Below are 16,297 nucleotides of genomic sequence, written 5' to 3'. Positions count from 1 at the left end.
TGAGCCAATCAGGAGGGCCTCGGTTTTTCGCACGTTGAGCTGAAGAAAGTTGTCTCTCGTCCAGGACTCGATGTCGGACAGGCAGCTGTCAGGACATCGGTGGTCATGGAGTTGAGAGTAGAGGAGGAAAGGTAGAGTTGGGTGTCATCCGCATACATGTGGAAGTTAACCCCATGTTTGCGGATGATGTCACCGAGGGGGAGCATATAGAGGGTGAAGAGGAGGGGACCGAGGACAGAGCCCTGAGGGACACCACATGAGACAGTACGGGGGGTGGAGGAGAAGCCATTCGTTGAGACGAAGTGAAGACGGTGGGAAAGGTAAGAGCTAAACCATTCAAGGACAGTGCCTTGAAGGTTGAGGTGGGAGGACAAGCGGTGGAGTAGGATAGCGTGGTCGACCGCAATATAGCAATACAGCAATATAGCAATACAGTGGTCGATAGCAATACAGTTCAGTCCTGTTTATAATGTGCATCTTTATCGTGTGAATTGCAGTAACATGAGGTTGGACCCCAATCATTATACATATGCCCACTCATTTCCTGTGAGCCAGCCAGCTTCTTGTTCGAAAATGGTTTGACATACAGGCCATCAGGTTGCTGCTGATGTCACTTTTTTTGAGCATACACAGCCAACAGAAAGTGACATTGGCAGTGCCTCGCTAACCTGCACGGCCATTTTTTGTTTTACCATGGGAGCCAGCCGAGAGCGCATATGTGCAGTGAAGTCAGCCATTATGCTTCACTATAGCTCAGGGTCGGATTTTATGGATCCCAACAACTACATTATTCATTATCCCAACAACTGGCCTCCTTCTTGTCTCCCGAGTCCTCCGCTCCACCCTCGGCGGCTGTGCCTTCAGCCACTATGCCCCGAGGCTCTGGAACTCCCTTCCTCACTCCCTTTGTCTTGTTCCTTCTCTTCCTATTTTCAGGTCTCTGCTGAAGACCTTTCTTTTCGAGCGCACCTTTGGTAACCTTCCTCCCCCTCCCGCTGGCTCGGTCTCGGGATCCATTATTGTGAAGTGCTCTGAGACGCCGTCCGGCGTGGAGGGCGCTATATAAATCCAAGTTGTTGTTGTTGTTATCGTGAGACTCCACTCTATTTTGCTGCCCATACTTGTTTGCTGTTTTCTTGTTGGGAACTATTTAGTGTCAATCTAAGCTATCACTGCAAGCAACAAATGTAATCTATCATTGTGTATCTAAATGATTAAGCACTGTATTGCAAATACTTTGAAAACAAAGGGCTGACGATTCATCTCCAAAGAGAACTAATAGAGAACCAGTGCAGCTACTGTATGTTGGATCTCAGGTGTAACATAGATAACAAACAAGGGAGATAAGTGAAGTCTTTGAATCATTTTCCAAATAAATGCTGCCCAGTGTATCCTTTATGAGAAGCTACTGATTTTTAAAAAAATCTCTGGCCTTCCCTTGTCTCATTAAGAGTAATATTGAGTTTGAGCATATCAAAAAATCTTATCCAGTCCTTTTTAGAAAAGTATTACAAACCTTACAGAATGCACAAGTTATAGGATTTCACTCCTTTTTCTCAACAGCAACAGTAAATAATAATTCTTGCCTTTGATATGATGCCTTATCACATCATTCAGATGTCTCAAAGTGCTTCATATATTGTACTGTCAAGTGAATTCACTATGTGTTTTGTTGGTCAATCTGATTTCCATGCTGCCTACAGCACAGAAACAGCCTTGGTCAAAGTGACACATGACATTTTGTCCATCTGTGACCAGGGTTCCCTCTGTCTCGTCGTCCTCCTTGACCTCTCTGCTGCTTTTAACACGGTTGACCATTCTATCCTTCTCCACTGCCTCTCCTTTCACCTCAACCTTCATGGCTCTGTCCTTCACTAGTTCAGATCCAGATCCTACTTTTACACCTTCTCCACTTTGTCTCCACAAGCGTCTTCTCCTCCGGCTCCCAGACCGTCTCGTGTGGAGTTCCTCAGGGCTGTGTCCTTGGTCCTCTCTTCTTCAATATCTACATGCTCCCTCTGGTGACATCATCCGCAGACATGGGGTTAACTTCCACATGTATGCGGATGACACCCAACTCTACCTTTCTGCCTCCACCATCAACTCCAGATCCACTGCTGTCCTGACAGAATGTTTGTCAGACATCAAGTCCTGGATGAAAGCTAACTTTTTGCAGTTGAACATTAACAAGACCGAGGCTCTCCTGATTGGCTCCCATCAGCGCCTCCTCACCTCAGGCGCTGACAGCATCACCATCCAAGGATGCACTCTCCACCTCACTGAGCCAGTCCGGAACCTTGGTGTTTTGTTTGACCCACAACTGTCCTTTCTACCCCATATCCGTAACATGACCCGATCCGTCTTCCCCCACTTCCGCAACATCACCCGACTCCGCCACTGCCTCTTCCCTCAGGCTGCCAAAACCCTCATCCCACACATTTATCACATCTAGGCTCGACTACGCCAACTCCCTGCTTGTTGGCCTTCCCTCCACAAGCTGCAGATCATCCAGAATTCTGCAGCCTGTATCCTCTCCCACACCAAGCTCTGGGACACTATCAACCCCACCCTTGCCCAGCTTCACTGGCTCCCCATTCCACAGAGAATAGAGTTCAAAATCCTCAATCTCGCCTTCAAGGCCCTCCACGGCCTTGCTACTTCCTACCTCTATGAACTGTTAACCCCATATCAACCTGTCCATTCCCTCCACTTAGCAGGCTCTGGATTGCTGCATGTCCCCTGCCCAGCCCTTCCCATCATCGGCAGTCGGGTCTTCAGCCTCTCTGCCCCACCCTTTGAAACCTTCTCCTTCAATTCACGTCTGAAGACCCTCCTCTTCAACTGTGCCTTCAGCTATCCTCCCTTCCACCTGATCCCAACCCCAGCTCGGGTCCAAACCACTGACTGTCCAGTGCCTTCAGACGTCCTCCCGATGTGAAAGACGCTATACGGTGTGAGGCAGGCAATTGTGCACAGACTAAGTAAAAAGTAAGAGTCTGCAATATCTCTGCAAATGCATTTTGTTCAGATGTTCTACTGTATCAATATTAGCCATTACAGAGATTATTCCTAACCAAGGTTCCTGGTAGTGTTGTATTCATCAGTTTGACAAACCAAGGTTATGAATTTTTGGAAGAGTTGCAAAATCATAGAATCGTGCAGCACAAAAAGAGGCCATTCGGCCCATCGGGTTTGTGCCGGTTCTTTGAATAGAGCAGTTAATGTCAATCCCACTCCCCAGCCCTCCCACTCCTCCATAACCCTGCAAACTTGTCCTCAAATACCCGTCCACCGCTTTTTTTAAAAGTAGTTATCGAATCGGCCTCCACCACCCTTTCAGGCAATGCGTTCCAGATTCGAACAACTCGCTGCATGAAAAAATTTCTTCTCACCTACCCTCTGCTTCTTTTAGAGACTATTTTGAATCTGCGACCGACACACCCACTAGTGGAAACAGTTTTTCCCTTGCCTTGGTATGGAAGTTGCCTTTCACAACAATCTCCAGGAAGTATATCTTCACAGTATATCTGTTCTGGAATAATGAAATCAAGTGGATTTGAAGTACCTGCTTCACCCTGATCTCTCATGCAATTGTAAATATGTGGTGGAATTATGTGGATCTTGGCTTCTGTAATGAGTCATGGTTCTCATCAATAGTATTATTGCAAGGGACAAGACTATGAATTCACTGGGTCTGCAAGCTTTAATGAAAGTAATTAGATTTCATAATAACATCAATGTGATTGTCATGGCTAGGCAAGAGTACAAGATTATATTCATTGATAAATCTACTTTGATTTTCTGCAGCCCCTAAAATACTCGACCTACTATTTTGTGATCATATAACTGCTCGTTATCTTATAAGTTTTGTTTATATAACTGTCCGGTTATCTAATATAGTTTTCCCCTTAAGTCACATTGCATGGCCTATGTCACACTGAGCTGCCAGCGGGATGTGTTTTGCCAGTGGACTGGAGATGTGAGTTGACATCTGTTGTCTACTCAGTGCCTACAGACAGGCACTGCATATCTATCCCAAATATATCCTGCTTCATATATCGGGGGCATAACAAGTGTCAATCATGGGTCAGACATACTTTAGATCACAAGATTGGTTTGGATGAAAAAGTCCTTTGGCCCATTTATTCTTATCCCTCCAGAATACCTACTCTACTGCTCTCATTTCACAGTGCCAAGTTGTTTTTCCTGGTAATCCATTGCAGCTATTCATTACAATCTGGGTACAGAGATATTTCCTGATATCACTTCAATCCCCGACTGTTTGTGGGACACTGCTTATCCAGGGTTAATAATCCCTCAAAAAACAATAATAATTGGATCACTCAATGCATGTCTATTTGTGGGACACTGCTGTACGCAATTGGCTGCTGTGTTTCACCCAGAAATATACAGTCAATTCACTTTACAGTATATTCTGTGAAGCGCTTTGAGACATCTAGAAGATGTGAAAAGCGCTATACCTAATGCAAGGATTATTATTAACTGAAAGTAACCGGCAAAGAAGGGAAATTACACACAAAAAGTACTCAAAAGTAGGTTGAGTAATTTGGAGACTGTCGGGCATCAAAATATCATCAGCAAAGGAGCATAATCTTGTACTCATGCATTCCCAGTTTAATCGCTTTGATGTTTTTATGCGCTCTAATTACTTCCATTATGGATTATAAAACCAGTGGGGGATTCACTGTCTTGTGGTTTAAAAATCCTCCACTAGCCTTGCTCACCTGACTGAAGTATAGGAAGAACAGATTTAGATTTATGTTTGAGTTAATTATATTGTAATGCTCAATAAACGTGGGCACTGATGTGACCCTCACATACAAGAAAGCCAAATGAAAATGATGGTCACAGTTATATAATTACAATCTAGAGCAGCACTGTTAATTACACTCATTACTTGATTTGCCATCAATCTCCCTGTACTGTAGTTGTTTTGGGTCATCCTCCCGACGTGGAAAGCGCTAGACAAATGTAAGTTGTTGTTGCACTATAATGCGTGATGACCTTTTTATGTGAAGAAGAAATTACTCTTTCTTGCTAGGTGACTGCTTCAGTGGCTCAGAATGATCTTCTACAGTGCTGTTTAGCTTGTTTAGCTTGTTTGAAAGTCTGCGTGTGTTCGGCTGTGCCTCAAGAATAACATATAAATAATAATGATCCTTAAAAATCCTTGCATCTGATTTAGCGCTTTTCAACTCAGGAAGATGTCTCAAAGCTCTTCAATGGATTTACTGCAAAGTGTAGTGACTGTGCATTTTGAAGGTGAGCAATGTTGATGATATTCAGTGAGTAGATTTGTCCCATCAACCTATTTTTATGAAGTTCTGACTAGAACGCGAACAGTGTGAGGGTGAAAATCAGTAGTTGTTTCGCACAATTCCTAAATCTGATGAGAAGTGATTTCACAATTTTGTAAAATATTTTGGACTTTTCCAGAAATACTTGTTCAAATTAAATTTCTCTACCAGAGACAGCAGTTTTCATTGTCAGTTCAAAAAACGTGCTGAACATCATCGGATGTAGAACAAAAACAGAAGTCGCTGGGAACATTCAGAAGGTCAGGCAGCATCTATGGAGAAAGAAAGTGAGTCTACGTTTGGAGTCCATGAGTCTTCGTCAGAACTGAAGTTTCAGATTTCCAGTATTTTGCATTTTGTTTTATCATCGGATGTAAGATGTGTCAATCATATGGAACTCTATTGTAAGGGAACGCAGCCTTAACATCAGAACCAAGAGAGATAGAACTGAGGTCAGGAATTATTTCTGCACACAGATAGTTGTGAAAGTGTGGAGTATCTTCCCCAGAAAGCTATAGTGGTGGAATCAGTAGAGATGTTTAAAAAGAGGTTAGACAGATACTTGGGTAGTAGAGCTATTGAGGGGCATGTTGAATGTCCCGCACATTGGGATTAAAGGATCTGCTAAGATCTAATAAACTGATGGAACAACAACAATTTTACATTTATAATGTGACTTTCACATCGGGTGGTTTCAAAGCGCTTAACAGAGCCAGTTTCAAAGCTGAGATGGGAATTGGGGAGGTGAGGAAAGATGACTAAAAGTGGATGGAAAATAAAGGTCTTAAAGCAGGCTTCAAAGATTGTGAAGCTGAGGGACTCCAGGATGGATTTCCAGAGACCATGCTTTGTCATGTGTACACAAGTGAATGGTAATACTATTTAAGCATTGTTATTAACAATAAGGTAAGAACTCATCATCATAACTCAGAATAACAATGAGGAGGTCATTCAGGTAAAGATGAGGGATCAGAATTACTATTGAGTGTAATGACTTAAGCACAGCTATGTTTCATAGAAATCAAATCTTTGCTACCTGTTGAAAATACAACAAAGTTTGATGCACAGTTATCTGAAGAAGTGAATAAAAGTGCCCAAGGCTAACTCTTATGGTATTGGGAGGACTTTCTTACCCTGTTGTGTTTAAGAATCTTGTCTGCCCTCTACTGGTATGCTTTCAGAATGCACCACTATCTCTGCAAGTGTTGCATTCTCCACCCAGGATTGTTTTCATATATAATTATTAAATCACACATACCTCAGAATGTGCTCAGAAATGTGTCCTTGCTTAGAAATAAATTAACCTTTTGCGTCAATGTGGTGATAACCTAGAGACAAAGCACCACCATTGTGGACCTGGGTTCGATTCCCATGGAGGGCGAAATCTTAGGCAAGTTTCCCTGCTCCACACACCTCTGTTTACCTAGCAGCAAGTACCCGGTTGTTAGTTGATTGGCAGATTACTTTTCTGGGGGTAATTTCTTAAAAAAAGTAATAATTTGGTCACTCAATCCACAACAGTTTGTGGGACAATGCTGTGTGCAACTGGCTGCCGCATTTCGCCCATAAAATACAATCAATTCACTTTACAGTAAATTCTTTGAAGCGCTTTGAGATGTCTCAAAGACATGATAAGGCGCTATATCAAATGCAAGGATTATTATTATTGTGCTCATCCTTGGAGGTAATCTTAGCATCTTAAAGCTATTATTCACCCTTGGCAGCAGGGCTATTTCTAGTCGAGACTATTGGGTAGGTACAGCAGAGCCCATTATACCATGGTGATTTAGATTCATAAAATCAACCCTTTGTTATAAAAGAACATGTTCTAAAAATGTCTGTTTCCGGATTAGCGTTTCCTGGATATTAGGTCACAGTCTCCTCTGTTGTCACCTCTGCTGCACTGTACAAGGGCACTATGTTCAGAAAGTCAATTCCAAAAGCTGGACATGCGCTGCACTTAATAATAATAGTCCTTACATTTGATATAGTGCGTTGAACATTGGGATGGTGTCTCAAAGCGCTTCACAGCATTTACTGTAGAGTCTAGTGACTGTATCATGTGGGCAAATGCGGTGGCCGATTTGCACTCAGCAATGTCCCTCAATCACCTGTAAAATAAAAATCTATTTTAATTGGGGGTTTGTTGGTCAGGACACTGGAAGAAACTCCCTTCTCTTTTCGTATAGTGCCATGGGATCTTTAACAACAGACTTTAGGCAGTTTAATGTCTCATCCGAAGAATGGCACCTCTAAAATTGCAACACTTCCAGTACTATATTGGAGTATCAACTATGGGTATCAACTAACAAAGTACTAATATGGGGATTCATCCCACAACCTCTGACTCCAAGGCAAGAGTGCTACCAATGGAGTCAGGCTGACACATACTTGCAGTATACTTTATTTTTGGTCAACTGGATGTCTGACACATGTGGAAACCCTTCACCATGTCCATGGTGTGAGTGTACTATAAGCAGGGCATGTTTTAACAGGGTCTGGCTATATGCATTTCTTACAAAGCACACAGAAAAGTTTCAATTTTTGTTTGAAGCAGAACCACACCCTTCTTATGTGCTTGTAGGTCAAAGATTAAAGCTCCTCTCACGCTCCCTCCCCTTATCTCCTCTTTCTCCTTATCTATTCTCTCTCCTCTATTTCCTTCTTCTATTCCTCTCTCCCTGTTCTCTCCTGTTTGCACTGTGTTTTAATTGGCACAGAGTGAAAATGGCCCCTACGATGTCATTTGATGCCCATGTGCAGAGCAAGCAGAAAGTATGGCTCATATCATTTGGCTTTCAAAATGACTGGTAATGCTTTCACTTCCTGCGTCCTTACATTTGGGATTAGTGCCTTTCACATTGGGAGGACATCTCAAAGCATTTCACAAGATTCACTGTAAAGTGCCATGACTGTCGATGTATGTTGCGTTACCCAAGTGCAGAGTGAACAGGAAATGCAGCTGAATCCATTTTCTTTAAAAATGGCCACCTTTGATATCTACATATAGGATCCAAGAATAGGAAACACAAATACTCCATGAATTGGATTGAACTTGCCAAGAAATAATGTTGAACGAGATCTTGGGGTGTTAGTTGACTCACTATGTCAAAACAATGTGAGGCAACAATAAAAAAATGCAAACAGGATGCTGGGCTATATTACTAAATCAGTCGAGTCCAGATCCCCAGATGGCATTCTCAGGCTATACAGTCCTCTGGTCAGACTGCATTTTGAATACTGCATAAGTTCTGGTCACTGCAACATAAGGGGTTCCAGAGGTGGTGCAGAGGAGAGCAAAAAGATGATCTCTATTGTTAAACGAATGAGCTGGACAACGACTAGATAAGCTAGGGCTCTTCATTATTGAGAGAAGATAACTCACAGGGCACCTCATAGAGGAATACAACATTTTAAATAGGTTTGAAAAAGGAAATCTAGATTAAACTTTAGGATGTATCGTGGCAGTAAAACAAGAGGACATAGGTTTAGAGTTGTGAAGGGTAATTTCAGGAAAGATACTAGGAAGGATTTCTTTACCCAGAGGCTAATCAATAACTTGGAAGAGGTTGGAAGGAAATGTGGTATTGGCCAGGGCACTGGACTTGTTTAATAAGCAGCTTGATGCAGTGATGGGGGAGGGGGCAGTAGGGTGGGTGCTCTGGAGGCATGAGATCAGATGGGCCAAAGAGCCTTCTTCATCCAGACCAATCTTGTGATTTTGATGCTGTGATAAAGCACAATATCAAATGCAAGGATTGTGTTGTTATATTAAGAGCCATTGGGTACATTGGTACATTGGGAGTGATAACAAAGTAATCTCTCCAGGAGAATCCAAGGATAATTCAATACACTTAAGAATTGCTTCTTTGGCTCTGATCGAAGTCATCCTTTGAAGCCCCTTGAAATAGCTGCCTTCTGGTCACCACTTGGTATCTGTTGTTTATTTTATGTTTACTTTTGCTGCTTAGTTTAGAAGTAGAATCTGAATGTTCTTATGGGGAATCCTCTGCCTTACTATTCCCGCTGTTTTACAGAGCAGCAGTGGGGAGGATTGCCTATCTGAGATGCAGGTATGTTCAGGCCTATTTCACCCCCTTTCTCTGCCTGCCCCATGCAAACATTTTTTCCTTCTCTCTTTACAAACTTGTGATCTTGTGACTTCCTGCATATTTCGATGATAAAGTGCTATATCAACGGCAAGGATTACTTTATCATTATTAAGAACCACTCGTACATTGGGAGTGATTATAAAGTTGTAAATTCTTTCCAAAGTATCTGGAAGTATTTGAGAAATCATATTTAAAATTTGATCAAACCAGCTCACCATCTCAGAAAAGCACTGTTTTCTGTTATGTTAAATTGTTAAATGTTAAATTAAATATTAAATTTTTCTGGTTGTATTTAATGCAAATATAATATGATGCCAGTTTAACTACCAGTTTAATATTCACCTACAAAGGACACAGTTTGTACACCTTGCAGTAAAATCTGTGAAGCGATATGAGATGCTTTGATGATGTGATAAGACGCTATATCAAATGCCAGTATTATTATTGTTACTACATATTTTTAAGCCCTTTTTCTAATTCACCTCTACTTGGGATGAACTGCTCAAAAATTTATTTTCCTTCTCTATTTACACAACAAACATTCTCCCTTCTTCAAGGTGGTGGAGAGATTTTCCTTCCTCCCAACTTGTGAATAATAATAATCCTTGCATTTGATATAGAGCAATATTTCTCATATATGAATGCTGCTTTATGGTCTGGGTGCCTTGGCATCAGCTGGCAAGACGTCACCTTTGACTTAAGATCCAAAATTATGAGGCTAAGAGAATTTATTTGGCTGGTTTCCTGCTTAGCCTTTGGGAACCTCACTCTTTTCACCACCGAAAATGATACACGATCCTGACAAGCTGTCCACAGTTTGGCTCACATTAATGTACTGTCTGGGTCCTTTGGTTCAGAGTCTCCACACCATCCCCAGTGTTTTGATCATAAATCAGTTGATATGAATAAGATTTTTACCACACGCTGAAGAACTGCGATCACCATTCCATTCCCTGAAGGAACTTGAAGAAAAGAACCTGCCATGATTATAAATAGTTTTGGTTACACATGAACAGATATGACATTAATATATTTACACTTAAGCAAGACACATGGTGACCTTTTTCCCGCAGTGTGATATTAGTGCTTTTTAAAAAAGGCATCACTGTGAAATATTGCAACACAACTGCAGTTTGACAGGAATAGACCCGAATTGTATTCAGGAGGGGAAATGGTTAAACGCTGCCTTGTATAAATTCACTGCCATTCTAACTTGTGGTCGGCAGCTTATAGAACAGAAAAGCTCAATGTCTATATTAAAAGCTATGATTGAATCGATGAGGCTTGGTAGACTGCTATCAATGTCTAAGTATTTTGATGGTTGGCTGATAACAATAATCCTTGCATTTGATATAGCACTTTTCACATCTTCTAGATATCTCGAAGAGTTTCACAGAATATCCTGTAAAGTGAATTGACTGTATATTTTATGGGCAAAATGCAGCAGCCAATTCTGCACAGCAGTGTCCCAAAAACTCATGGATTGAGTAACCAAATTATTATAATTTTTTTAAGGGATTATTACCCCCAGAAAGTGATCTGCCAATTGACTAACAACCGGGTTCCTACTTACTGCTAGGTAAACTGATTTGTGTAGAATAAGAAAACTTGCCTGAGGTTTCACCCTACTCGGGAATCAAACCCAGGTCCTATTGCTTGTAAGCCATGTGCTCTAATCGATACAGTAAATAACTCCGTGAAAATAAGGAACTAGAGAAGATCAGGAAGTATATTGACTTGCAAATTGAATGTGGATGCATGTGGCAGTACAAGAAGAGCAAAGTAACTATAATCATTAGTCCAAATAGGACTTAATAATCATAGAATCATAGAATTATACAGCGCAGAAGGAGGCCATTCAACCCATCGTATCTGTGCCGGCTTTTGAAAAAGGCTATCCAATTCAATCCCAATTCCCCTTCTCTCCCCAAACTTGTCCTGTAATAAAATAATTCAAAATGGCTTGTGCCTGGTGCACAAAATGTCCACCTCCTGCAGAAAATAGTAATTTCAGGAAATTCAAATATGCTAACAAAAGTAACATCCATTGAAGTGTGATGTGGCAGTATTATTGGTCTAGCTGATTATTATTGAATCACTGAAAGCCACTTAGAAACTATCTCCACCGAGTGATCTAAGCTGCAATAATATAATAATAATAATCCTTGCATTTGCTATAGTGCCTTTCACTTCAGGGTGATATCCCAAAGTACTTTACAGGATTTACTGTAAAGTGGAGCGACTGTATTTGTAGATGAACACTATTTGCTAAAGGAGTTTTAAATAGCGAAGCCTTCATATACTTGAAAGTGCTTCAGGCTGACTCTCTGACAGTCTGCCTGGATGTCAGTCTGAGAGAAGCTGACTTGTTGCCAGAGTCTTGCTGCCTGTAAGGGTTCGGCATCTGCGTGGAGTTTCAGAGGGTTAGTCTGACAACATCTGAGTAGCTAAAGGATGTATGATTTGTAAATCTTTTTTCTGAATTGAACAAATTAGGCCTCCAGTAAGGCATACATGTAGGGTAGCTCAGAGCTACAAAGCTAAAGCATGCAAGTCATTTAAAAAGCAGCTTGATGCTGTAATGAGGTGAAATTACACTGGGTCTTCTGGAAGGATGAAATTGGATGGGCCAAAGGGCCTTCTTCATCTTGTGAAGACCTGGCTCGGAGACTTCTGAGGGGTAGTGTTATCACTATCTCCTTTGTGACATCAGAAGCCTTTCTTGCACGTAGCAGCAGGAAATGGTGTTAGCCAGACTTCCTGCACATAGTGTACATGCCTGCAACATGCCTCCTTGAAGGGGAACTAGCTGCACGTTGTCATATTTGGTAACGGAATATTGGAATCAACTTGGTTCTCTGCAGTGTCTAGGTGGTCTGGTTCCTGAGCCAAGTGGGTCTACGGTATTCCAGGGTACTGCTTATGACAGACCAGTCAGCTTGGCTCATAAATAGGATGTGGAGGGCTGACCAGTCATTAGAAGTAGGGGTTCTTCCCGTTCAAGTCCTGTTAATCCTGCAAGCCAAAGCCTCAAAGGGTCTAATAGTCCTAACTGGACAACTGACCAACCAAAATGCATGCAACTTACCAGGAAGTGAAGCCAGAAGAAACATGATGACCTGGAAATTGGCCACTTATTAGTGTGAGAAAAGGGCTTGTCACTATGGTAAAATGTGTGTACCACATTTCCGATTAGCGTGGGCCCAGAGCATTTCTGGGCACTATGTGAAGCCTCATTGAGCCAGGCAGCAACAAGGTTGCTCTTGCAAATGCTTCTGAGTGGAATGGTAAGTGTCACCACCATTACTGCCTGTGAGACACCTCTGTCTGCAAGACCATGATAATAGGTTGAAAGCTGACATGTTGAATTCTTGCACAATTTATAATTGCTGCTTCTTCAGGAAAAATCATATTGGGAATCGCATTGTAAAAATATACAAAAAAATGCACTCCTTATTGATCATTATGGTAGATCACTGTGTAGCATTTCCCCCATTTTATGGTTGCTGAATATTGTGAGTTCATTCTCCAATGTGATCATGGTATATTCCGTTTGGTTTTACCAAGCTTTCTACCACTGGTCACCGAAACAGTTCTTAAAACTGACAGTGTACTCAAGTTAATAACTGTGATGTTACTCAGCAGCTCAATAACGTGTGATATGCTGGGAAGCAATAAATCACAGAAGAATAAACCTTTGCATCACTTGTATTTGTGATCGAGAGGAATCCACGGATTTCTACATTGAAAGGGTATACCATCCAATGTATCATCCAGATAATACCATGGGTGGGATTATACTCCTGATGATAGGCTTGAAAAATGGAATATTTTTCCACTGGAGCAGAAAACATAACAAGGGAAATCTTTTTTAAAAGGGTGAGGGAGTTAATCCAGGAAACTGCAGGCCAGTCAGCTTAATGTCATTTGTGGGCAAGGTATTGGAATCCATAATGAAAGATGAAGTAACTAGTCATGTGTAAAGGAGAAAATAATTAAGAACAGCCAGCATGGATTTACGAAAGGAAGGTCATACTTGACCAACCCTATTGAATTCTTTGAAGATGTAACCAATAAAGTAGACGAGGGAAATGCAGTGGATGTACAGTAAACCCCTGTCTTACCAGACTCCGGGTATTCAGAATTCCTACTTAGTTTGACTTGGCCTGAAAGTGAAAAGTTATAAATAAATACTGTGGGACCACATATGAGGAGACTCCCCACTCTCAACTCCCCTAGCTTGTGCCAACACTGTGCTGGTTGGGCTGAGTGGCCTGTTTCTGCGCATTCTTTGAAACAAAGTCTTAAAAATGTTGAAATCTTTTATGGAATAGATAGTGAAAAATTATTCCCACTGCTTAAATATAGCGGTGTAAGAACTCGATTGTTACTGAATGTGTTTTAAGCAAAGCTCGAAGAAACCTTATATGGCAGAAAATGATGAGACTACAGAATGCTTTGTGCCTGTTGAGGCTGAAAGCTACAACATTTGAAGGGAATTGGATGAACATTTGAAAATGAAAAGTATAAAAGGATATGGGAAAAGAACAGGCAATTGGGATTATAGTCACTAGCTCCAGTGGATAACATAATAGCTTAGTTTAGCTTCAATGAGCTGAATGATCTCTTCGTATTCTAGAATAGTTTAATGTTTTGGTGAAATGACTTTCTAAATTGCTCAAGAAAATTCAATGATTGAGCACATCAGGATTCGACCAGAGCAACTCTATTCCAATGCTTTTTAACCTTTTCAGTCGTGGAAGGACTAGCACAAAGAGGAAGACCATGTGGGCAAAACATGTAGTTCTTGACTTTGACTTCTGAGATTTCTTTTTATAACATTTTCAAAAGTCACGGACTATTAAGACAATGGTTACAGTCTTTTCTACTCAGTAATTGTCTGCAGTCGACACAGATTTTAAGTTCAGGATTTGGCAGAAGAAATAAGCAACATCAAGTAAACTTCCGAGACAGAACGCAATACTAACTCTATTGCCAATAACTGTGCCTGAGGCCACAGACGCAACGCTGATAGAGAACATTTTCGCATTCTCATGATTGAGTGCATTGGGATCTGAGTAATACCAGAAACTGGATAAAATTGTATTCAAGCTGAACCCACTAACTACGAATCCTGATGGGGAAAAAAACTAAAAANTTTCACAGGACCACAAACAGGTGCAGAGATCAACAAGTAACTGCAGTGGTTTCAATATGCAGTCAGATGCTTTTGCAAAGAAAAATCAATCGTTTCAGAAGGTTTCTACTTAAGATATTTGAACAAGAAACTTGATTTGTATGAGGGGACAAGTGATTGGTTCTTCTCCTGTGTTTGTTCTCTTTCCTGGGTTTGTCTCTCTCACTCATATGATCTCTTTCGTTCACAGACACACTCAGAAGAGAGACCTTTCCAGTGTGAAGAGTGTAAGGCTCTGTTTCGGACTCCCTTCTCCCTACAGAGGCATCTCCTCATACATAACAGTAAGCGGTTACCTTTAGATAACACCAGAGCATCTTTTTCATGGCTTATCCTTGGAGAAATTGCCTCTTAGACATCAAGGGGGAAAAATATACTTTGGTCTAGACTTGTGCTGTTTTCTCAGTGTATCAAAGCTTGCAGAATGGGCATGAATTGAAATGCTAAATTATAGGAGGTAAATCATAATTTTGAATTATTAAAAGAATCTATGGAAAAGTTGTTTGAAAATGAAAACTAATTTAAGAATTCTGCATTCTTTGAAAAATATAAGAACATATAGAAATTTCAAAGAATATAAGGTTCTACTGAATTTTTACCTGTGATATAATTTTGTCTTGATTCTTAAAAGAGCACAGAATTATGGAAAATACTTCAATCCAATCTTAATCTAGGAACCGGTTTTCTATAGTTCACAAAAAGGATCAGCTTCCAACTGAGACTGAATTCAAGAATATTCCATGGTTCTGTGCTATCTTAATTCTCAGGAAAAAGTGGCCTTACGTGCTAAGATTAGTTGAATTTTCAGGTCAGCAGTGTAAGTCTAGATCCATTCAAACCTGAGTCACACGTATTCATTCACACATCAACAAGCCTCAACTATGAGTACAGAGCAATAATTAACAAGCCTTAAATCAATTAACCAGCCTCAGACTTGACATTTAAGAAATGTTGCACCCCACTCTAGAATAGTACTAGATTAGTAGAGTAAGCGGACTATACACCCCGCAAAAGAAATTGATACTCGGTTCATTAAATACTTTTAAAAAAAACCAGTTGAGATCAGGCTTGAAGGTAGTAAGAATAGTTATAGGAAAGAAGAAACCTTTTTTTGTATAGTGCCATAACCTCTCGAAACATCTCGGAATGCTTTATATATTGTCAAGTGTCGTGTCTATTTTTGCAGGCAGTCATTTGTATCGGCAAAGTGAGTCACAACTTGATCTGGTGAATTGTTAGCAAAGACACTAGGAAGAGCTCCCTTCTCTTTTTGAATAGAATTATGGAATCTTTAGTGAAAGGCAGACAAGACCTTGGTTTCATGTCTCATCTTAAGAACTTTATCTCTGACAATTCAGGACTCGCCCAGTAATGTACAGGTTTGTCATCTTAGACTGAGTTCAAGAACCAACATCGGGTTTGAACCCATGACCTTCTTTTGTGAAGACCAGTGCTACCAACTGACTCAGGTTGACACCCAAGTATAAAATGAGATGATTAATGTTCCACAGGACAATCAGGTACTTTTCTGGTTGGGACTGGGGCATTGATCCTAGAAAGGAGCCACTTGGAGATTAATTTTAAAGATGGGTTTATATTTTAGAATTATTTATCTAAAGGACAATAAGTTCAGAGTATTACATGGATGAATGTGCCATAATAATGTAGGT

At 40.8% G+C, this 16,297-nt stretch overlaps 1 protein-coding gene across 3 annotated transcripts in view; it reads left to right on the top strand.

Annotated features, from left to right (window-relative positions):
- The window catches only part of prdm5 (PR domain containing 5), a 152,950-nt gene that overhangs the window by 68,886 nt on the left and 67,767 nt on the right, over positions 1–16,297 (top strand). For all 3 annotated transcript variants that reach the window (XM_042341060.1, XM_007891490.2, XM_007891489.2), the window contains one exon: positions 14,818–14,911. In XM_042341060.1, the coding sequence (XP_042196994.1) occupies positions 14,818–14,911 (94 nt within the window). The remainder of the gene's footprint in view (positions 1–14,817; positions 14,912–16,297) is intronic.

The sequence above is a fragment of the Callorhinchus milii genome, unplaced genomic scaffold (assembly GCF_018977255.1).
Source record: "Callorhinchus milii isolate IMCB2004 unplaced genomic scaffold, IMCB_Cmil_1.0 Scaffold1, whole genome shotgun sequence".
Lineage (NCBI taxonomy): Eukaryota > Metazoa > Chordata > Chondrichthyes > Chimaeriformes > Callorhinchidae > Callorhinchus > Callorhinchus milii.
This window is presented reverse-complemented; position numbering and strand designations above follow the sequence as displayed.